Source organism: Podarcis pityusensis (genome assembly GCF_964106645.2).
Source record: "Podarcis pityusensis genome assembly, chromosome: 1".
NCBI lineage: Eukaryota > Metazoa > Chordata > Lepidosauria > Squamata > Lacertidae > Podarcis > Podarcis pityusensis.
Genome location: NC_138028.1, coordinates 8,595,940 through 8,619,233, shown reverse-complemented (window position 1 = coordinate 8,619,233; position 23,294 = coordinate 8,595,940). Strand labels below are relative to the sequence as shown.

At 46.0% G+C, this 23,294-nt stretch overlaps 2 protein-coding genes across 10 annotated transcripts in view; one reads left to right on the top strand and one right to left on the bottom strand.

The window, feature by feature from the left end:
- The first annotated feature begins 1,901 nt into the window (after positions 1-1,901).
- On the top strand, positions 1,902-22,062 carry DHRS7 (dehydrogenase/reductase 7). Its single transcript, XM_080992107.1, has 7 exons — positions 1,902-2,078; positions 11,027-11,179; positions 13,745-13,851; positions 14,808-15,047; positions 16,441-16,563; positions 18,866-19,081; positions 20,242-22,062. The coding sequence occupies exons 1-7, from the start codon at positions 1,943-1,945 to the stop codon at positions 20,275-20,277; spliced, it is 1,011 nt and encodes a 336-aa protein (XP_080848233.1). The 5' UTR covers positions 1,902-1,942; the 3' UTR covers positions 20,278-22,062.
- The window catches only part of PCNX4 (pecanex 4), a 24,728-nt gene continuing 23,415 nt past the window's right edge, over positions 21,982-23,294 (bottom strand). For all 9 annotated transcript variants that reach the window (XM_081010001.1, XM_081010002.1, XM_081009995.1 and 6 more), the window contains one exon: positions 21,982-22,725. In XM_081010001.1, the coding sequence (XP_080866127.1) occupies positions 22,474-22,725 (252 nt within the window). In that variant the 3' untranslated portion in view covers positions 21,982-22,473. The remainder of the gene's footprint in view (positions 22,726-23,294) is intronic.

Sequence of the window (23,294 nt, the reverse complement as noted above, 5' to 3'; positions counted from 1 at the left end):
ACATGTGTTGTTGCATGTGGGGCAGGTGAAGGCATCTGGTTTGCTGTTGCTTAATCCTAGTACCAGTAATTTCAATGGTCTACTGAGTGGAATTCCAGTTGCTGCAACAGATTACAATTATGGAAAGCAATATTATCTTAAACCACATCTTTCCATTGAGAAATATTGGCACACAGATTATTTGGTTCATCAGGAACTCTCAGTCATTTAATAACTTTTGCATACTCTATATCTCATGCATACTCTATATCTCATATTTTGGCAGGGACGCGGGTGGCGCTGTGGGTAAAACCTCAGTGCCTAGGACTTGCCGATCGTATGGTCGGCGGTTCGAATCCCCGCGGCGGGGTGAGCTCCCGACTTTCGGTCCCAGCTCCTGCCCACCTAGCAGTTCGAAAGCGCCCCTAAGTGCAAGTAGATAAATAGGTACCGCTTTATAGCGGGAAGGTAAACGGCGTTTCCGTGTGCTGCGCTGGTACTGGCTCACCAGAGCAGCTTCGTCACGCTGGCCACGTGACCCGGAAGTGTCTCCGGACAGCGCTGGCCCCCGGCCTCTTAAGTGAGATGGGCGCACAACCCTAGAGTCGGACACGGACTGGCCCGTACGGGCAGGGGTACCTTTACTATATCTCATGCTTTGGAGAGGGGTGGGTAGGATAAAAAATAATTCAAATGCATCTTTCCAAAAAAAGATAACAAACTCATTTTTTTCACAACACCGTGGTGTTTAAATTAGCAAAATCTCAAAAAGAAAATATTGCTCCTGTCAATTCCTTATATTTTAATGCATTCATGTTATGCTGAGCAGTTTATAGTGAGACAAGAGCTTGGGTGGTATTTCAAATTTCTTTGGGGGCAGGGAGCAATAAACACTGAATGAAACCAAAGGCGCAAACTACAGCCAAGACAATTGTGGTTGGAAAGCCAGTATTTTGCCTGGACCCACAATAACAAGTTTGGCTAGTTGTGTGGAGGAGTGTAACCAGTGGCCTCCAAGAGTAATTTTTCTGTACCCTTCTAGAGAAACAACCTCCAAGGGTTGTAGTAAACAACAGGGTGCTGGATGCAACGAGTTAACGATTAACAGTATTAACTTTTAGTTTCCAGGGAGAACCTACTGAAAGCAAGCTTGGGGAGAGCAAGCGAACATCTCTTCTGCGCAGAGAACTGCCAGTGCTGGAAGGGGCCCAGCAGAAGGCTGCTTGTAGGTGCAATTTAAGTGTCTTTAAAATTGTTGAAAACAACACTGGCATCATCTGGCACCACAGACCCTAGAAATTACCAATATATGAACATAGGGAAGTCACAAAGTTTATTGTTCTAGCCAAAAGCCATAAACATAAGTCATGGGTGGCCATCAACGCTTTGTGGTGCCTTTTCTTTTCTTCATCCTGAATCTTCCAACAGTGGGTGCTCACACGCGCGCTGATATTCCGAGAGCGAGAAAAACATTTCTGACAGCAAGAGCTGTTCGGCAGTGGAACGGTCTCCCTGGAGAGGTGGCGAACTCTCCTTCCTCGGAAGTTTTAAAGCAGAGGTTGGATGATCATGCGTCATGGGTGCTTTAGCTGAAATTCCTGCTTTGCAAGGGGTCTGGACTAGACTAGAAGACCCTCGGGATCCCTTCCAAGTCTACGATTCTATGTTGTGAAAGCCACAGGAACAGGCCAAGCAGGGCTCCTTCTCTGGGCAGTTGGAAACCTTCCACGCCTCCAGCCTCTGCACAGAATGCCGCGCGCAACGAAGGGGGCGGTAGCCGCTTTGTTGGAGAGAACCGCGCGCGGCAACTCCACCCCTCCGGGGACGGCTCAGCCCTGTATGCGGCCTCTCCGGAGCCACGGACACTCCCTGCTGGCAGAGAAGGGCGGCCCTCCTCGCCTGGCCCCGTCCCCTCTGCCTCTTAAGGGCGGCGGCGGCTGCCTGTCGCGCGCTCTTTCTCGCCATGGTGTGCTGGGGTCTCGTTTGCGCCCTGGCGGCGGCCGGCCTCCTGATCTACCTGATCGTCGAGCTCGCCATCTGGCTCCGAGCTGACAGCGACTTGACCGTGCGGGCGGCGGAATGGTGGGGCAAGAAGCCGGGTAAGCGGCGCGCCGGGCCCGCGGCGCTCTGGTTCTCTCTCCGGAGCGCGCGTTGCGCTCCTCCTCTTTCGCCTTCTTCGCTTCCCCTCTCCGTGTGGGACGTGGCAGGACGTGTCCAAACACTTCTCCATCCCTGAACGCAGAGAGCTGCCCTGTTGGGAGTCAGGGGTAGCCAACGTGGTGCCCTCCTGGATGGCCTGGGTCAAAATGATCAATGGGTAGCGATTTTGCGCGCTGGAGTTGGGTAACATCTGGAGCTCACCAGGATGGCTACCCCAGTCTGTGCCCACTTGCAGCGGCTCTCTGCAGGGAAGCTCTCCAAAGACACCTGTTTTTAAGCTCTGGGTAGCAAAGCACAGATTTACAAGTTCACGTGTATGCGTGCCCTGTGAGCATCCGTATGTGCAACTGCCCAGAAGTGTTGCTCCCTTGTAGGCGAGGGAGTGGAGCAGGTTTGGTTTGCAAACTCATCAACTTTCAGCAGCTAGGTATAAACCCTGCTACCTGGGGCTGGTGGGAGGTACAATCGGGAACTAATTTGGCAAAGGCTGGCCTGCCTACAGCAATTTTCTAGGCACATTTTTTTGAGATTAAGTGGGGCAACATAGGTGTGGCCTTTCAGCTGGAAAGCAACTGAAACGAAGCCTAATGGCTATGATAGAGAAACTGTGGTTTAGCAGTTAAGGACTAATTAAGACTCTGGGCAACACTGGGCAATAAAAATTTGTTTGCATCACACAGATTTATTTATTTTTAAATAAGAAACACCTTGGAAAACAAGAAGAAACAACTCCCAGTGGCACTTGATTTTGAAAAGATATCTATTCACATTCGGCAAATATTTTATATTTTGATTTGCCCCTGAAGGGAAATGCCTTTATACACACATCTGCTAACACTGTCCAAGTCACCCTTTGTCAGTTGCTGCATTTGCTGCTTTAAAAAAATCTGGACAACCTGCAATCTTGCCTAGCTTGGGCTGAGGTAGCAAGTCTTTTCCGCACAGCAACCAGCGACAGATGAAACAATTGGCGCAGCCACAGGATTGGAAAGGGTTTGGTTTCATAGTGTGAGATCAAGTTTTGGGATAGGCCTGTGAGTTTTAGCTTGCCGTCAGGTGAATCACGTCAGGTGAAGGGACCACGGGGGTAAATTTGGTCCTATGGGGGTCATCTAGTCCAACCCCCTGAGATGCAGGTATCTTTTTGCCCAAAGCGAGACTCGAACCCACAACCCTGAGATTAAGAGTCTCATGCTCAACTGGCTGAGCTATGTGAGTGGTGAAGTGTGTTTCTGTGAAATCAAACCACCCCATAGCCTGATTCAATACATGGCTTACTCAGAATTAAGCCCCACTGTCCTAAATTAGAAGGCTTTGTGCATTCATCCTGTGTGCATACGTGTGTATCTTAAAAACAAAACAAACCATTCCGCAGCAGAGTAGCTGCTTCCACCATGTAGTTCAGGGGTAGGGGAACTTGGTGTCACCTGGATGTTGCTGAACTCCAACTCCCATCAGCCCCAACCCACATAGCCAGTGGTCAGGAACGATGGGAATTGTAGCCCAGCTAATATCTGGAGGGCCATTGGTTCCCCAGCTCTGACGCAGTTTGTTCACTGTACAGTGGTACCTTGGGTTACAGTCGCTTCAGGTTACAGACTCCGCTAACCCAGAAATAGTATCTTGGGTTAAGAACTTTGCTTCAGGATAAGAACAGAAATCACGTGGCAGCAGCAGTGGGAGGCCCCATTAGCTAAAGTGGTGCTTCAGGTTAAGAACAGTTTCAGGTTAAGAACGGACCTCCGGAACGAATTAAGTTCTTAACTAGAGGTACCACTGTATTCAACAACATGGATTTATAAACAGATAGGTAGCCGTGTTGGTCTGCCATAGTCAAAAAACAAAACAAAACAAAACAAAAAAAAACAAAAAAAAACCTTCCAGTAGCTACTGGAAAAAATCCTTCCAGTAGCTACTGGAAGGATTTTTTTATGGATTTATAAAGACAGAGTCCAGCAGTGAAAGAGAAATGTCCAAAATTTGGGTGATGGCTAACCCTGAATAACTACTTGTCCTCCATTCCTGGACTTGGGGTAGAATTCAGCGTAGCCCTAGCAGCCTTTCTCAAACTTGGGTCCTCAGCTGTTGTTGGCTACAACTCCCATAATCCCTGACCACTGGTACTGCTAGCTAAGGATGATGGGAATTGGAGTCCAGCAAAAACTGGGGACCCAAGTTTGAGAAACACTGCAAGGAGATTGCTTTCTCAACGCAAGCTATTCTGCTTGCCTGATGGAACAATCTCCCCCCCCCCCAGCTATTTAGGGGGTTTTCCCCGATCCTCCAGAGCAGATTTGGGGGAGATAGGGGGGCATGCAGGGGGAGGAGAGGGGGAAAGCCATGTTGCCCTAGTGGGAGTCCTTGTTCTGTTTTCTGCTAACGGAAATGAGTAGTTGAATCTGGCTCGTGGTTTCTATTTTAGTCACAACCCCTACGAAAAATGAATCTACACTCAGTACTGGAAAGAAAAATGTATATGGAGAAAACACGTTTTTATGGACCTTTAATCAATTGGTTGTATGTACATTTAAGGGATAATAACCCATTCCTTTCCAGGAGGGTTAAATAGGTAAAAAAAGGTAAAATATTATATTGCTATTGTGTGTGTTTTAACCTTATTGAAAAACATACTCAAAAGTAAGACCTATGGCATTCAATGTGAGTTACTCAAAGGCAAATGGAGTTAGGATTTCAGCCTAAGGGGGGAAATCTGGAAACACAAAAAGTGATTGTTGGAGCCAAAGGAACAGCGTATGCCAGACAATTTGCAAACATCTGTGAAGGACAAATGCTTGCATGTGTGCTTCTTGGCAGCTGTTGCCGTGCTGGAAAATTCTGCTACCATCTTGCACAACTCAGAACCCTCCAAGCTGAATGTAGCTCAGAAATTGCATCCTGTCTAGGCAGGGGCATTCCTAGTCATTTGACAGAGTTGGGTACAGGCCCACAGATCTGCGTGTGCTGATTTATATATGCATTTTTGCCCATGTACGCAGATTTTCAGAGAGGAAATCCCAACTCTGGCTCTTAGACCTCACTCTGAATCACATAGGGTGCCAGCAGGAATTTTGCAGGGCCTGGTGCTAAAGGCATAAGACAGAACCCTGCCAAATCAGCCCAAAGGCCATCTGATCTGGGATTCTGTTCACACAGATGCTGCTGTAAACTGGCGGAAGTTGCTACACCCCTCAGTTTATTTTGGTTGCTCTTTGCTTTTCCAACACTACAATATCCTTTTGGAGGTATGGTGACCAGAACTGTACGCACAAGTACAGCTGCAAGTGTCAAGCTGATCTTAGGGACAAGTTACAACTTTTTTGCTGGAAGACCAGCAGTTCCACATTTGAGTTAAGAACTCCTTCCGTGGATGATTTGTTCCTTTTTAATTTCTCAATAAGGCCTAGAACGTAATTTCCCGTCATCACCTTTTGCCTCTGTCCCTTAGGCTCTCTTCTTGAGAAAGTTAGCATAGGTAAGGGATCTGCCCTACATCTCTCACTGTGAAGACAGATGCAAATAACACGTTGGCCCGAATATAAGCCGCGCCTGCAAATAAGCCACACCTTTAAAATTCAAGGGGGGGGGAATAAAAAAAAGACAATACCTGAATATAAGCCGCTCCCTTAAAATTGGGTTACAGGCTGAAAATTGCTGCGGTTGGTAGAATTGTAACTCTGAGCCAATTTTTGTAAGGTCGCGAATTTAAGCCGCACTTTAACTTTTCATAGTTGGAATTTGGGGAAAAAAGTGCAGCTTCTATTCAGGCCAATACGGTAGTTCATTCAGGTTCTCTGAAGTCTCCTTCTAACTCCCTTTTGGTCCAAAGATCCAACTGCCTAGCGGGTTTCCTAATGCATTAAATGTGTTTGTTTAGTGGTGCTCCTCAAATTTACTTATTGCCTCCCTTAGTATCCACTGCCATTTCTGCAGCAATTTGTGTTCCTTACCTCTACCAGCTTCCTTGACTCTATTCATTAACCTTGCTGGCATCTGCTTGGCCCTGGTGGTAGCTTTCCTGACATCTGCAACTGATGCGGGGTGGAAAAATGCCGGAGAATAGGGAAATCAGCAAAAAAAAACCAACTTTCCATTTTGTTTGTGGGTGTCTCTATTGGATCAAAAGCCTTTTCGTATCTAGTCAAATGCCCCTCATTCAGAGGGGAGAATGTGTTGTCTTGGTATCTATTACTTGGGTACGTTCCTTCTACATTGGCTCTTGTAACCTATAGCCAACAATGTCCCTCTGATTTGTCTAACCCAGCCTCCCCCAATCTTTCACCCTCCAGATGTTCTGGGCTCTGTTCTTATCTGCGCTGAACCAGACGGAGCAATTGCAGAAACAGCCTCCTTATGGCTGGCTGGCTGTTGAGCTCTTTGCTTTTAAAAAGCAGTTGCAGCATGCTTGCCTTTATGACGGTTGGATTGTAAACTGTAGACAGAGAGAGATTGCGGCCTTCTGGGGAACAATACCACAGAGGGCTGGGCCGCCTAATGTCAGGGCTAGACCCCCATCCTCTTGCCAAAATAGTCCTGAAATGCAGTTGCATTGCAACTCTCAGATCTGTACTGCAGGCTTACATTGGCCGTGTATCAGTTTCACTAATACTTTCCAGCAAAGGTGATAGGCAATTGCAGTTGGGTGAAGTGAGAGCTGGACCATAAAGGTGGCTGATTGCCGAAGAATTGATGCTTTTGAATTATGGTGCTGGAGGAGACTCTTGAGAGTCCCATGGACTGCAAGAAGATCCAACCTATCCATTCTTAAAGAAATCAGCCCTGGGTGCTCACTGGAAGGACAGACCTTGAAGCTGAGGCTCCAAGACTTTGGCCACCTCATGAGAAGAGAAGACTCCCTGGAAAAGACCCTGATGTTGGGAAAGATGGAGGGCACAAGGAGAAGGGGACGACAGAGGACGAGATGGTTGGATTGTGTTCTCGAAGCTACCAGCATGAGTTTGACCAAGCTGCGGGAGGCAGTGGAAGACAGGAGAGCCTGGCGTGCTCTGGTCCATGGGGTCATGAAGAGTCGGATACAACTAAACGACTAAACAACAACAACGAAGCCCATCGGCTACCCTCACCTGGTTTAGCCAGCCAGTCAGAGCCATTCCTAGGGTGTGGCCGCTGTCGCATTCTGACAGCCACAGGTGAGACCTGAGTGCAAGAGGGGGACCAAAGGTGGACAAAATACCCCAAAAGATCGTGATATGTCCTCCACCAGAGGTACTAGTCTTTTCCTAACACCCCATACACCCCAAACACCAGAATAGGCCATCAGATATCCTCAAACGTATCCTAAATACATCTCTTCCACCTTGAAATTTCTCCGCTTGGGTGTCAAGGGCCTTTGTGCAAATACAATTGCATCTAATCTTAATTGCCCAAAGGCCAATGAGGACATCACATAATCACAGCTTTTGTTTTGTAAGCAGCAGCCCGGACAGGGGAGTAAGGGGCAAGAATTAACCCTTTCTCTCCCAGCTGCCATCGCCTCTTTGAATTCTTTCTTTGCCTTTCCAGGGACTATCCCTTTGGCGGCAATGGAAGCTTCCCGTGAAATGCAGGGAGAGAGAACTATGTTTCTCCTCCGAACTCCCTGATCCCCTCCTGCAGCTGCTCTTTACATAAACTAAAAAGAGTGCACGTTCTATTTATTTATTTATAAAAAATATTTGTATACTGCTGCATCATTTTTTAAAAAAATTGAAGCAGTTTACAGCAATAGCAACATAAAACTGCGCAATAAAAATGCCATTAAATAGTAAAAAACCAAACATCCATTAACCATTGCAGAAGGATGTAGTATTTACTGCCATCATGGACTTGACAGAATAGAAATATTTTCAGCAGGCATTTAAAAATTGGCACAGAAGGTGTCTGCTGAATCTCCATTGGCAGGATGTTCGACATGACACTAAAGACCCTGTTTCTTGTTGCAAAATGAGCCTCATCAGCTTGGGGAACAACCAACAACAGCACTCCTGCAAATGATCTCAGACGGACGCAATTTTGCTGAGATTCCTGCATAGAAGGGGGTTGGACTAGATGCCCCCCGGAGTGGCTTCCAACTCTACGATTCTGTGAACCTCACAGGCTATATTGCTCTTGAAAAAAAGTGCTTCCTCCATGTAAAAAAACCCCCAAAATGTCCTTTTATACTAGAAGGGGATGAGTTCTATAGTCTTCTCTTCAGGGTTAAGGGTTTAGGTCACAAGCAGGTGTGTGTGTGTGTGTGTAAGTGAGGAAAATGTGGGCCGACTCCTTGTCTCTGGAGTGCAGTCCATGACTGCAAACAGTGTTTCGTTTGCCTTCAGACCTATGTGAAACAATTGAGAGAGCAAACACCTACATGGTATCTGTTGCTAAAGAGAAGCCCATGATGAAGAAAGCGATTTAGCAAGGAATCCCTTTGCCTTGTCGCTTGCAATTTCTGAGAATTTGGTGAGCACAGAGTTCTTTCTGTTGATGCAACAAGGGAGCTTAGTTTGTGCAAGAACACAGAAGTTTATGTTGCGTGGAGTTGACTTTCCTCCGTTGCCTACAGATAAACTGGATCTTGCTTAGCCAAAACCGCCTTATTCATTCATTCATGTATTTATATCTATCTATCTATCTATCTATCTATCTATCTATCTATCAATGAAACATATCCTGCTGGCTTCCTGGGGATCTCAGGGCAGCTAAGAAGCCACGATACGAAAAACAGCACTTCAGCAAAAAATTATAAGGTATTCCCCAAAGAATGAAATCCCCCTATAAAGAATGAAAAGCTCAAATTGGAAAGCATGTGTGTGCCTGCTAATGAAAAAAAGAGTTTGTGGCATGTTTAAAAGGCAAAAAATGTTGCAGTTTAAACCACGGGTAGCCCATGTGTAATGTCCTCAGATGTTCCTGAGCTAAAACTTGCATCATCCCTGACCAGTGGCCATGTTGGCTGAAGGGATTGTAACATCCAGCAACATCAAGTCAGCAGCACATGGGCAACGTCTTGTGGAAGCATTTATGGTGTAGATCAGGGGTAACTGACATAAAGTAAAGGTAAAGGGACCCCTGACCATTAGGTCCACTCGTGACCGACTCTGGGGTTGCGGTGCTCATCTCGCTTTATTGGCCGAGGGAGCCGGTGTACAGCTTCCGGGTCGTGTGGCCAGCATGACTAAGCCGCTTCTGGCGAACCAGAGCAGCGCACGGAAACGCCGTTTACCTTCCCGCCGGAGTGGTACCTATTTATCTACTTGCACTTTGACGTGCTTTCGAACTGCTAGGTTGGCAGGAGCAGGGGCCGAGCAACGGGAGCTCACCCCGTCGCAGGGATTCGAACCGCTGACTTTCTGATCGGCAAGTCCTAGGCTCTGTGGTTTAACTGACATAGTGCCCTTCAGATGTTGCTTGACTACAAAGCCCATCATCCTTTTGACTACAACACCCATAATCCTTGGCCATTGGCCCTGCTGGATGGGGCTGTCCACACTGGCTACTCCTGGTCTAGATGAAGTAGACAGTAGCCCATGGAAACTGATTTATATAATAAATCTCTTAAGTCACAAGACTCCTTGTTGTTTTTCCTAAACCAGTCTAGCAAGGGCTACTCCTAGGGAGTTTGCCCTTAAGAACAAAACTGCCTTAGCAAAAACATACACTTGCTGCCTGCCAAAAAAACCAGCCTGTACCTGAATCAACCGATTCAAGTTACAAGAAAAGAGATTCCAACTAAACACGAGGAAGGACTTTCTGACAGTAAAAGCTGTTTGGCAGTGGAACAGACTCCCATGAGAGGTGGTGGACTCTCCTTCCTTGGAGGTTTTTAAGCAGAGGTTGGATGGCCATCTGTCATGGATGCTTCATCTGAGATTCCTGCATTGCAGGGGGTTGGACTAGATGACCCTCGGGGTCCCTTCCAACTCTACAAATCTATGATTCTGTGTTGCTACCTTCCAACCTCAATATTTATTAGTATTCTTCCTAGGGATAGTGAGTGCAATGATCTAAATTTGTATCTTTGTGTGTGTGTGTGTGTGTGTGTGTGTGTGTGTGTTTCTTTTTTCATTTAATTGTATTATTTGCATTTTATTTCTTTAATATGTTGCTGAAATGTGTTGATATTATTTTTAAACAATAACAATAACAATTTATTTCTACCCTGCCCATCTGACTGGATTTCCCAGCCACTCTGGGAGGCTTTCAACAGAACATTAAAAAACACAATACAGCATTAAACATTAAAAACTTCCCTAAGCAGGGCTGATGTCTTCTAAAAGTCGGGTAGCTGTTTATTTCCTTGACATCTGATGGGAGGGCGTTCTACAGCACGGATGCCACCACTGAGAAGGCCCTCTTCCTGGTTCCCTGTAAGCTCACTTCTCTCAGTGAGGGAACCACCAGAAGGCCCTCAGAGGAGGACCTCAGTATCCGGGCCGAACAATGTGGGTAGAGATTCTCCTTTAGGTATACTGGGACGAGTATATATATATATATATATATATATATATATAGATAGATATATAGATATATATATATAGTGAATTTTTGTGTGTATGCACCCACCCCCATTTATATACAGTGGACGCTCGGGTTGTGAACGTGATCCGTGCAGCATGCACGTTTGCAATCCACAGCTGCATGTCTGCGCATGCGCAGGTTGCGATTTGGCGCTTCTGCGCATGCCAAAGCGCGATCTAGCGCTTCTGCGTATGCGCGACTGCCGAAACCCGGAAGTAAGTACTTCTGGGTTTTGGCGGTCCACAACCCGCAAAAATGCAACCTGAAGCATCTGTAACCCGAGGTATGACTGTATAGGGGTGGGTGCATGCACACAAAAATTCACTAACCAAAGTTGCCCTGGTGAAAAGACACCCCTCTAAATTACTGCATTCCTTCCTTCCGACAGAAAAGGAGCTGCCTGGGAAAGTTGTCTGGGTGACGGGAGCCTCCAGCGGAATCGGCGAGGAGATGGCTTACCAGCTGGCAAAGCTCGGCTCGCCACTTGCGCTCTCGGCGAGAAGGGAGAACGAGTTGGAGAGAGTGAAAAAGAAGTGCATTGGTAGGATTTCTTTATCTTGAAAGCTTGTCTTTTATTTTGCTTTTAGAATATCTGTGCCTGCAATCCCCCGCTGCAGGTGGGAAACTGTATTTTATGCATGGCAGAGGGTTGGTCTAGATGATCCGTTGGGTCCCTTCCAATGCACCTGCCAATCAAGCATCATCATAAGCTGTTATGTCAAAGTTGGCCCACGGGCTTTCTCACCCCTGCCCTGGGCCACCGTTTCCTGTACGCCTGTGCATGATAAAAGCACCAAGAGAAGCCCGCTTTGCCCATCTTAATGTCGAAGAAGGTTGGTGGGAATGGAAGATTGCTTCCACGTCCAGATATTTAGGACCTAATTGGTTAGGCGCAGGGCTTTTTTTTCAGCCAAAACATGCCAGAGCTCAGTTCTGACATGTCTCAGGTGGGTGCCATTGCAGCTGAAGAAGGAGGCATTCATTGTGAATTCCGGCACCTCTTTTTCTAGAAAAATAGCACTCGGTGAGGGTTTTAAACACAAACGCAAGCATATTGAATTGTGCCTGGAAGCAAACTGGCAGCCAGCGCAGATAAGGCCTCCCCTTGAAAATTCTTAGGATTTTCCTTGCCCCTGAATATTAATCCAAAATTTGGGGGGCATTCTCATCCCACTTCTCCCCTGAAACATATAAAAAAAAATTGGGGGGCTGAATACAGCAAGCCTGCAATTTATGCACATTTATCTTGTGTGCATTCAGCTTTATGTGCTTGGCAATAAAATAAGAAGGGGACAGAAATAGGGTGGGCATCCAGGAAAAAAGCCTTCAGCGATCCCACCTCTCTTTGCACCCAATGTGTTTTGACTTTATGCAATTTTGGTTTTAGGAACAATCCGTTACCCCTGAGTAAGCTGGGGGCTTCCTGTACTTGAACCCAGAATGATGGTTTAACTGCTCTTTTAACTGGCAACCAAATGGTTTAAATGTTCCATCCATTGAACCCTTGCTGAGCTTGAGCTAAGCAGCGATGTTGCCTAGTTGTTCTGCTGATGCAACACACCCTTTGTTCCTCCCACCCACCTTCCCCCATTATTAAAGCATTGCCAAGTGGGGGAGAGGTTGTCAGCTACTTCTAACAGTGGCATCTTGCCACAAAACAGGGGTTATTGTTTCCAAGGTCACAGTGATGGGCAGTTTATCTGTGGCAAAGGTTGTAGTCTTGCAGTGCCAGAGCCGCTTTTGCAAACCAAGCACAGCCCACGTCATATTTGCTCAACAAATGAAGGAAACAAGGTCCATGCCAATTTTGCTTATGGAGAGCATTTAGAGATTTAATCATTAACAAGTCCTATTAGATGTTGTCCAGGGCTCCTGGATTCCAGTGTGTAACCGATGGAAAGGAGAGATCAGGTCAAATGGATAGACAGCATTTGAACGTCACAGGGGTCATTTTGCTTGCAAAAATACGAGGTCCCTGCATTAGCCTTCATGATTATCCATTAACTACGCAGTTTACAATCATTTGTTCTCTGTGGGTGGGGAGGGGGAGGCTGGCCTTGCAGCAATGTAGAGCATTAAAAAAAATGCAGAGCTGATCAAAGGGTTCCTTCATGTGCTCGCCAACCTGTTTGCAAACCCTGAAAATAGCTGCATACAGTTCAGTATAGAAATAAATTGAGAAACCTTTGAAGGCTGATTACCGTATTTTTCGCTCCATAAGACTCCATAAGCACGTGGCTAAAGAAGCCAAGACAGCCAGCGGGATCCATCCCGCTGGCTGTCTTGGCTTGTGCCATAGCCGTGCGCAGCCTCTCCTGGCCGGAGGGGCTGCGCGCGACTATGGCAATTCCCCCACCTCCCACAAAAGCCCACAGGAGCCGCGCACCCTTTAAGGAGCACACGGCTCCTGTGGGCATTTCTACGAGGAGGGAGAAGGGACTGACTGGCTGCGTCAGTCCCTTCTCGCTCCTGGGGAAAAGCCCGCAAGAGCTGCGTGGAGCTTGTGTGCAGCTCTTGGGGGCTTTTCCTGCCTGCCTCCCCCTGGATTCGCTCCATAAGACACACACATTTCCCCTTACTTTTTAGGAAGGGAAAAGGGCGTCTTATGGAGCGAAAAATACGGTAGGTGTGCCTTATGGTCCGGTGCGCCTTATGGAGCGAAAAATACGGTATGTTTTAAGATGGGGGGGGGGGAGCTTTAATACTAAACACCCAAGGACTCCTTTCCTGCAGAAAACTAAACCAATATACTAAAGTGTATTAATTTAACCAGCGTATCCTTTGCATTCCCAAGTCATGTTACAGCTTTTTGGAATTTGAAAGCTGGAAAATTTAACACGCCTTTCTGTCCTGGTCATCATTTGGACAGTGCAGAGCTGTTCTGACCAATAATTTAAGGCCACTCCCAATGTTAGCATGACCTGCCAGAGGTCATGTGCAATACGCATGGTGATTCTGTGCAACACAGGCCATGTGAGTGCCTCTTGCATCCCAAGATCTGTGGGGCTAATGAAACAGAAGAGGAAGGATTGTTTACCACTGTTTCTAAACGGTTCCTCTTCTTCCTTCTTTCCTCTCCCCGGCTTAAAAAAAAAAACACATTTAGAGATCAGCAGCCTCACTGACAAGGATATCCTCATTGTGCCGCTTGACTTGACTGACAGGAGTGCCCACGAAGCGGCGACAAAAACTGTCCTGAAGCATTTTGGAAAGGTAAGTCAGACTTTCCTCAGTGGATTGGAGGGAGAGGGAGGAGCCGCAGGGGCACCTGCCTTGGCCGCAGTTTGCAAAGGGGCAGAAAATGGGTGTCAAAGGTCATTTGTTATAAAATGTGGAGCAGTTTGGCATTCTTTAAGCTGGCGCATGAAAAGCCAGCTCTTCATGAGATATCCAAAATTGGTTTTAAAAGCTGTCATAAGCAGCATGAGGGGGCTGCTGTTCTAGAAACTCGAACCCAAAGCCCCTTTTGGCACATGGAACTAGTCATGCAGTTGGGATCCTGAGTTCAGTTTAAAAATAATAAAAGTATTTATATCCGGTACAGTGGTACCTCTGGTTACGAACTTAATTCGTTCTGGAGGTCCATTCTTAACCTGAGCTACCGCTTTAGCTAATGGGGCCTCCCGCTGCCGCCACACCACCGGCGTGCGATTTCTGTTCTTATCCTGAGGTAAAGTTCTTAACCCGAGGTACTACTTTCAGGTTAGCGGAGTCTGTAGCCTGAAGTGTTTGTAACCCGAGGTACCACTGTTTTTATATATCAGAATTTGCAAGCAGTGTACCTTAAAGCACTCTGATGCCTTGTGGAAAAAAGAAAGTAACTTTTGTAGTTAGGAAAGTGAAGATGCTCATTGCTGTTTTACCTCCCTGCCAAAAAACCAGAACAAATGCTCAGTTAAGTGCAGATACAGCCTAACCTTCATGCAAGCTTTGCATAAACAAATCAGAATGAATGCTCAATAAATAAGTCTTCGGGACAACCCCTAGGATTACCTAATTCAGCATGCTTATTTTCCTTTTACTTAGTAAAACAAAGCTGAAAATTTTGCAAATTTGCAATTGGTATCTGTCTTTTGAAAGGGGAATTCTCCACAGAAAAATCAAGTTTTAGGGGTTTCCCCACCCTGTATCCTTGCAAATGCTTAACTTTTTCCCTCTTGTTCCCAAAGATCGACGTCTTGGTGAACAACGGTGGCCGTTCCCAGCGCTCCCTCTATGTAGACACGTCTGTCGATGTCTATAAGGCTATCATGGAGCTCAACTACATTGGCACCATCTCCCTAACGAAATACGTCCTGGACCACATGATACAGAGGAAACAGGGGAAGATTGTCACCATCAGCAGTGTGATGGGCATCATGGGAGCTCCCTTGGCCACCGGCTATTGCGCCAGCAAACACGCCCTGCAGGTAAGGGTTCTCTTCCGGCCTTCGACTGCTCATGGCTTGTATCGGAGACTCTTGCCTTTGCCATGGACTCACTAGGTGGCCTTTGGCAAATGACTCTCTCACAGACTTGGTCCCCCTTCCCCAGTGGCGTGCGGTCAGTGAACTAGGCTAGTTCCCTAAATGTTCCCCTGGTACCTCCTTCCCCAAGCCCAGGAAGCTTCTGCCCAGCTTAGGGAGGGAAGTGTGATGCTCATGCGTGCAACATAATAATAATAATAAAATTTTATATATATCCCGCCCTCCCCAGCTGAAGCCGGGCTCAGAGTGGCTAACAACAATAAAAGTAACACAGCATTCTAAAATCAATTCATTCTAAAATCAATTCAAAATCAAATTAATGCCAACCATTGGGCTAGAGTTCTGGTGAGGATTACCAAAGGAGGGGGTCAGACTGTGCCTCAGCCAAAGGCCTGGTGGAACAGCTCTGTCTTGCAGGCCCTGCCTAAAGATGTCAAGTCCTGCAGGGCCCTAGTCTCTTGTGATAGAGCGTTCCACCAGATCGGGGCCACGGCCAAAAAAGCCCTGGCTCTGGTTGAGGCCAGCCTAACCTCCCTGTGGCCCGGGACCTCCAAGATGTTTTTGTTTGAAGACCGTAGGGTCCTCTGTGGGACATACCAGGAGAGGCGGTCCCCGCTCCACAATCACCTTCGTAAGCTGGTGCCTCTGGCCCTAACTGTTCCCCTGTGAACATTTCACCGCCCTGCCCCAATCTGTGATAGATGAGACAACCGTGGTTTGTAAGGAACACAGGGAGCTGACTTATACCAACCTAGTACTGTCCACCTGGCCGGCAAGGGATCTCCAAGGTTTCACACAGGGGTTCTCTCCCAGCCCTACGTCCAAAGATGTTGGGGATTAATTTTGAGACCTTCTACATGCACAGAAGGGACATGGTGGTGCTGTGGGTTAAGCCTAGGACTTGCCGATCCCTGCGATGGGGTGAGCTTCCGTTGCTCAGTTCCTGCTCCTGCCAACGTAGCAGTTCGAAAGCACGTCAAAGCGCAAGTAGATCAATAGGTACCACTCTGGCAGGAAGGTAAATGGCGTTTCCGTGAGCTGCTCTGGTTCGCCAGAAGCGGCGTAGTCATGCTGGCCACATGACCCGGAAGCTGTACACCGGCTCCCTCAGCCAGTAAAGCGAGATGAGCGCCGCAACCCAAGTCGGCCACACCTGGACCTAATGGTCAGGGGTCCTTTTACCTTTTTACATGCACAGAAGATGCTTTGCCACTGAACTATGGCCCTTGGTGCATCCCAGTGCAGGTTATCTGAGATTCCTAAGAGATTCCGTCCTGTTTGAGCTTGGGGGAAGAAAGCTGGTACTTTTAACTGTCAGGCTCTTGTTGTTTCTCAGGGCTTCTTCAACTCTCTCCGACCTGAGCTCACTGATTATCCCGGGATAAGTATAATTAACATCTGCCCGGGGCCTGTGCAGTCACAGATCATACAAAACGTCTTCACTGAAGATATTGCGAAGGTAAGAAAGGTTGAGATGATTAAAGGACCGTGTTAACTGGGATTAGAAGAGGTTGTGAAATCAAAGAAATATAGTTAAGGATCATTATTGCTGTGCGCAGTTAGATATCACCTAGAGTTGTCACTAAATATTTATAAAGCTAGTTTATTAAGTAGTTTAACCTAGAAGCCTCATTGAATTGAATAGGACTAACCTCTGAGCAGACATGGTTAGGATTGCACCTTAAAACGTTATTCCTCCATAAGCTAATAACTCACCGCTTATTAATCGAAGCCAGAACAACAATAACAACATCACACAAGGTTCTTCATGAATGGATTCCAGTCTCTAGATGGCTTCATATTCTCCTCCTTGGAAGCACAATGGAAATAAAATATTTTTTTTTAAAAAAAAGACCCACAGCATCTTGTATGACAGCTTCCAGGTAGAGGGTACAGTCTTCCCCGGACTGTACCACTTCAGGACACGGGTAGGGCAATCGTGTCTCCAAATGCTCCCCGACATCCCCCCCCCAAGGTGCCTACATATATAGGAAACGTGCAAGTCTAGAACAAGCTTAGGCTAGCCAATGCGATGCTCTCCAAATACAACTCAATGCTGGGGCGAGTTTTGTGTTTTTGTAGGTGTTCTGCGCGGTTCTGAATTTCGTGTCCCATCTATGTTTTTTTTTTTTTAAAGGAGTGGGTTTTGAAAGGCCAAACACAGTAGCCTTCACAGAGGCAACTCTGGTCTGCCGCTTGCACAGATCTTCTTTTGTCTTGCTGGCTATTCTGTAATCCTCTGGCAAGGCCAAACTCTTATGTAGTCATAGCCCGTAAATCCAAATTGCTCCGGCTGGCCTCTCATCCACTTTTGTTTTTTTAAAAGCAAGAAACTTTCAGGTTGCAAAGCTGTTTCTTCCTAAAATGCAACGGAGCACCAATCGCTCGCAGTGACTGAATTTATGATTAATGTGCCTGAACACTGTCCAGATAAGTAAGCCTGAAAGAGTTCGTACCGAGCCTTTTCAGACAATAATATCTCAGCTCAAATAAGCCAGGACATTAAGGTAGCTTTGGGGCCTACTGAAGCTGCTTGTAAGATAGTGATCCAGTTTAGGGGAGCAGCTTTTTCTATCAACTCGGGGTCACACAATCTAGGCCTCTTTCCTCATAAGCCCCTGCCCCGAACTCAGCATAATTCTTCCCATGAATACTTGACACCCCTTTCGGCTGTCCAGAACTCTCCCCGGCTTTTAGGCCCCAGGTCTCCACACTGCGCCCCGCTCCCACTAAGTCAGGGATGGGAACACAGGGATTATGGGAGTTGGGAGTACAACAAGGTCTAGGGTACCAGAGGTTCCTTAACCGTGTCCTAGAGGTTGCCTTCAAAGATATATGACACACAGAGACTTTGTTAGAAAGATGAACAAGCTTTGCTGAGCAAGCACACAGCCCCTTTGTTTACAATGGGAACATAAAAACCAGATCTTTGCTTACTAAGATGAGAGATTGTTTGTTTTATAAAGATTTATATTCTGCCCCTCACCATTAGCGATGTCAGGGCAGGTCAAAACAATTTAAGACACAAAGAAGAAAGCAAAAAAGTACACTTAAAAAATCTTACCAGTCCATCTATTAAACACGACAAAGATAAGATTGTCCAAATGTGGTCACTGTAATAAATTCATCGGGTGTACTGTGAGTTCTTGCTTGCAGCATAAATGGGCAAGGGCAAAATGCCACATTTTCTACTCTTAGCACAGATACAGCCTTCTGAAAGTGGACTGGCATATTGAACTGTGTCCCTTTTACGCTGATATGGTTGTATCAATGCCTCCATCTTGGGGGCAGCATGGGCCAATTCCCATCCAGCTCACCTGCCTCCTAGCTCACACCTGGCACAGGTGTGGCAAACCTATCTAGCCTGGCCGGTTAGATCTTACACTGTAGGGGGGCAGGAATTATAATTTATCTTAAAAACCATTGTAAACAGTTAAAATTGTTAGTAGGATTGGAATAACACTTGCAGTTTAACTGTGAATTTCGGACAAAATGGAGATGTAAAATATTTGGATTATTATAAAAGATGCAGGAGGAAATGACTAACAATAGGACCCACAAAGGGGAGGAGGGAAGTTCAGGAGATTCTATGGAATCTTGTTTTTATGTTGTATATGGGATTGTAAAACTGTAATCTGAAAAACCAAATAAATAATTAAAAAAGAAAGATCTTATGCAGCAAACCACTCTGTGATCCTCGGGAGATCGCATGCTCCCTCTCCAGCTTACTCTCTTCCCTAACCCCCTGCTCTCCCATCCAGGCAAATGCAAACGTTGGGGATCAGTCTCACAAAATGGAAACCAGCCGTTGCGTGCGACTAACACTGATCAGCATGGCTAACGATATAAAGGAAGCCTGGATCAGCGACCATCCATACCTGGCAGTCTGTTACCTCTGGCAATACACACCTACCTGGGCATGGTGGTTGTTGAACCGCCTAGGGAAGAAGCGAATTGAGAATTTCAAAAGAGGAGAGGTACGTCCTTCAAGCAAGAGCTGTTCTTATGTCCCGTTATCACTCTAGCCCAGGGTTTCGCAAACTTGGGTCTCCTCCTGCTGTTTTCGGACTACAAGTCCCATCACCCCTGGCCACTAGGGATGATGGGACTTCATCCCTGGCCTAAGGATGATGGGACTTGTAGTCCAGCAACAGCTGGAGATACCCAAGATTGGGAAACTCTGCTCTAGCCTATTCAGCCAGAAAAAATGTGTGTTGAAGAGCTTTGAAGGCTGAGTGGCGTATGACCCCATCTTCATTTGCCCCCTTGCAATGTATTGTCTCAACCCACTTTGTGGGCTGCTTGTGTTCATCCTCTATATGGGCCAAAGTGTTCAGATCAGCCTGTTTTTATTGGAGGGTTTTAAAATGAGAAATAAGCAGGATCCGGTTTCATGCTGTTTGCCAGAAGAGGTGGAAGAAGCAGGATCGGAACAAAAGGCATCCTCTCACATCTCTGCCTTTGCAGTATTCATTTAGGTTCCCAGAGTGTATTTTCAAAAGCTGTATGGGGAGGAAGAGGGGAGGGGCAGGTGGTGGCAAAAGCTCTGGCCCAACTCTTTGGATCCTTCCTCAAGTTATGCTCTCTTAATCCCATGATGCATTAAAGCTGTTAGGCAGTGAAAGTGGTCCTCTTTCCTACAGCCCAGTTGGAGGAGTGTTAAAAAAATGTTTTTGTTCTTTGTAACCCACCCAACTGATTGGGTTGCCCCAGGCACTCTGGACGGCTTCCAACAAATATAAAAGCATAATAACATTTTAAATATTTAATCAAACATTAAAAACTTCCCTATGCAGGGCTGTCTTCAGGTGTCTTCTAAAAGCTGTAGATAGATAATTTATTACGATCAGAGACCAGCTTATAAAAGCTGTATATTTATCTCCTTGGCATCTGATGGGAGGGTATTCCACGGGGTGAGTGCCACTGCTGAGAAGGCCCTCTGTTTGGTTCCCTGTAACCTCACTTCTTGCAGTCAGGGAACCACCAGAAGGCCCTCGGAAGTGGACCTCAGTGTCCGCGCTGAACAATGAGGGTGGAGATGCTTCTTCAGGTATACAGGGCCTCTCCTTTGGGTATACTTAAGTATAAATGAAATTAAGAGCAGTCTGGACTAAGTTGTGCTTTTTGTTCATTGCAGGACGCTGATATTTCTTACTACAAAAAATCTTCTTAAAGGAGCATTACGTTCTCCTTTTCACCAATACCAGCATAAGGAGGAGGAAGAACCCCTGCTTTAAGTACACATTCTTTTTTGAGGATAAGGAATGGCGTTATAATACGTAACCCATACCTGTTCCACTATAGTCTCTTGAATAAAAAATGATTTTATAACGCTTGTTGATACTGTAGTGTGGTTAGCCACCAAAAACCTTTACTACCTGGCCTTTCATGGTGCTATCTTCTGCTGTATGCTAGGGGGACCATTCAAATCTACACCCCATCCCAGTATCTTCTCAGGCCCTGCCTTAATGTCTTTAGTGACTCATTTACTGTTTTTGCCTCTTGCTTCATTTCAAGACCTCAGGATACGAAAAAGAATGTTAATATATGCAGGTGTCTCTCTCCAAACAATGCACTCTCAGGAAAACGTTTGTTAGGCGAGCGCTTGCCATTTCCATTGATTCCTATGGGGAAATTTCTAATGTGTTCCTGACCATGGAATTTTCACCTCAAAATGATTGGAGAGGGCAGGAACACTAGAAAACCCTCTGAAAGCTTGCGAAAGGTAAACAAGGAAGGGGGTGGGAAAGCTCTCTATAGTTGTCCAATCCCCCTTCCTGCCTTGTTCTGGTGAAATGGCTGCTATCTACCAGCAAAACACAAATAAGTAAGGCTCGTTTAAGGCTGCTTATTTGTTTAAACAGGTCTGGCTGTTTGGATATCTGAATCTGCAGTGTGTATAACGAGGTTTGGGTACTAATTCCTTGTTTTTAGATGATTTTTTGCATAACAAGCGTTTGGATAGTGGGACCTGCAGGTACACAAAAAGGGCCAAGCTTTTATCTACCACCTCCATTTTTCTTACTGAATGCTACTAAGGCAGTGCTGTGTTCTTAAAGTGGTTTTCACTATATTTACATTTATAAAGAAAAGTACTTTGGCAGCAGTTAGATCTCATGTTGACTTTTAGCCTGGCTTTCTCCTATGTGGCAACGAGACCCAAAGCTGCTTCAAATTTAAAAGATTAATTCAAATGGGCCTTAAACGTGTCTTGATTATAGTTAGTAGAAACTTGATTATAGCTAGTAAAAACAAAGGTTCACAAGCTTACGCATTGAAGCTGGCTTCTTTCTGCTTTTCATCATCAAGGCTAGCCGTTCAAACAACGCGGCAAGCTGCTGTTAATTAGAAGCAGAAATTTCGGAGCTCCTTTCTGTGGGTGTGCAGGAAGGAAGGGGGAGGAGAGAGATTGCATGAAAGGGGGCGGGTGGTTTGGGTTGCCTTTGAAGCCTCCTTTGTGCTTTGGCTTAAATGGGACACCTAGTAAGTCTCATGCCAAAATGTAAGTGGAAGAGCAGGATGGGACGATACTGACAGTTAAAGGACAATTCAAACTAATGCTAAAACGAAGCAAAACGAGGTCGGGAAATCCAGAAATCCAGATGTTCATTTCCATGTTCTACAGCAGTCATTCTAAAGCACTCTGAGGCAGGAAATATTACATGAGATTTGTTTTTTCACCTTGCAGGGTACAGGTGAAAACTTGGGTTTCAAACCTCTCCTTGCTTATAGGAATTTTGGTCCCAGTGATTTCAGTGTTATGTAGAGATGGGCACATTAGCAGAGCAAGCTTTTCCACTTGCCAGGCTTATTGCACCATGAGACTGTTTGCACCAAAGTAAGAGTATCCGAATTGCTGTATTTGAAAAGAACTCGCTGCAGGCTGAACAGATGTATTATTGAGTGTTTCTTCAAGTATCACTTTGACAATGCAAATAAAGCTATACAATATAAACAAGTGATAAAATCCAAGTGTGGTCTTTCAAAATCGGGGGGGAAAGCTTTCATCCTATGTACATTTTTGTACTAACCTGTGGTTTCAAAGTATGTAAGCTGTAACCTGCCTTCTAATGCAAGTCACCTGTCAAGTTACTGATTTTTCATTTAAAAAAACAACAACCTCGCAGAATACATCAATGAGCTTATTGCCTGCTTTTAAGTCTTCTCCCAGCATCTTCCTCCATCAGCCCAACAGGATCAGAGGTTCAGACATCACTGGGGCTGAGACATGTTCATAATATTCCTGCCAAAAAACCCGGCCTCTTCCGCTGCCACCAACATCTTTGGCAACTTAAGTTTTCCTTGCTGCAAGAGTCAAGAAAATTAATGCAGTTTTTCTTTAGGAAACCAAAGGGCCAAGGGTCAAGTTCTAGAGCAAAGGTACATGGAGAGGTTCGCTGGAATAAACTGGGTAGCCCAGGGGAGGATCTGCTGCTTGTATGGTCAGGTTCCTCAAAAGGACAGGATGAGCTTGGATACTGTAGCGTTCCTCGTCGTCGTTGGTGGCATAGAGCAGCTCCCAAGAAAGGTTTGCCCACTGCCCTCTAACAGCTTCACTGTTCAGTTTCCCCACTTGCACTAGGAATTCCTGAAGGGTGAGGACTCTGCTGGTATAAACTCCCTGAAAGACAAAGGCACATACGCAGGAAATCAGCGCTCTTGTGTATTGCTGACAGCAGATTCTGACCCATCAGAAGCTTGTCGTTGGAATGGGGAGCAAGGCAGTTTTTCACTCAAATATTCTAGTAAAGTAGTGTGGGAGATGGTGACGGGGTTGCAGAGTGAAGGACCATAGCTCAACGGTAGAGCATCTGCTTTGCATGCAGAAGGCCGCTGATTCAACTCCCAAGATCTCCAGGTAGTGTTGGGAATGTCCCGTGTCAAACCCTGGAAAGCCACTTCCAGTCGGTGTACACACTACTGAGCTAGGCAGACCAAACTCTGTATAAAGCATCTTCCAATAATAATAATAATAATAAAATAATAATAATTGTTATTATTTATACCCCACCCATCTGGCTGGGTTTCCCCAGCCACTCTGGGTGGCTCCCAATTGAATATTAAAAACACAATACAGCATTAATCATTAAAAACTTCCCTAAAGAGGACTGCCTTCAGATCTCTTTTAAAAGTAGGAGAGTTGCTTATTTCCTTGACATCTGATGGGAAGGCGTTCCACAGGGCGGGCGC

Excerpts from the sequence above, each read along its gene's own strand:
- DHRS7 (XM_080992107.1), top strand. The coding sequence starts at position 1,943 with ATGGTGTGCTGGGGTCTCGTTTGCGCCCTGGCGGCGGCCGGCCTCCTG. Across the intron at positions 16,564-18,865 it reads TCACTGAAGATATTGCGAAG|GCAAATGCAAACGTTGGGGA; the intron begins GTAAGAAAGGTT and ends TCTCCCATCCAG. Across the intron at positions 19,082-20,241 it reads AGAATTTCAAAAGAGGAGAG|GACGCTGATATTTCTTACTA; the intron begins GTACGTCCTTCA and ends TGTTCATTGCAG.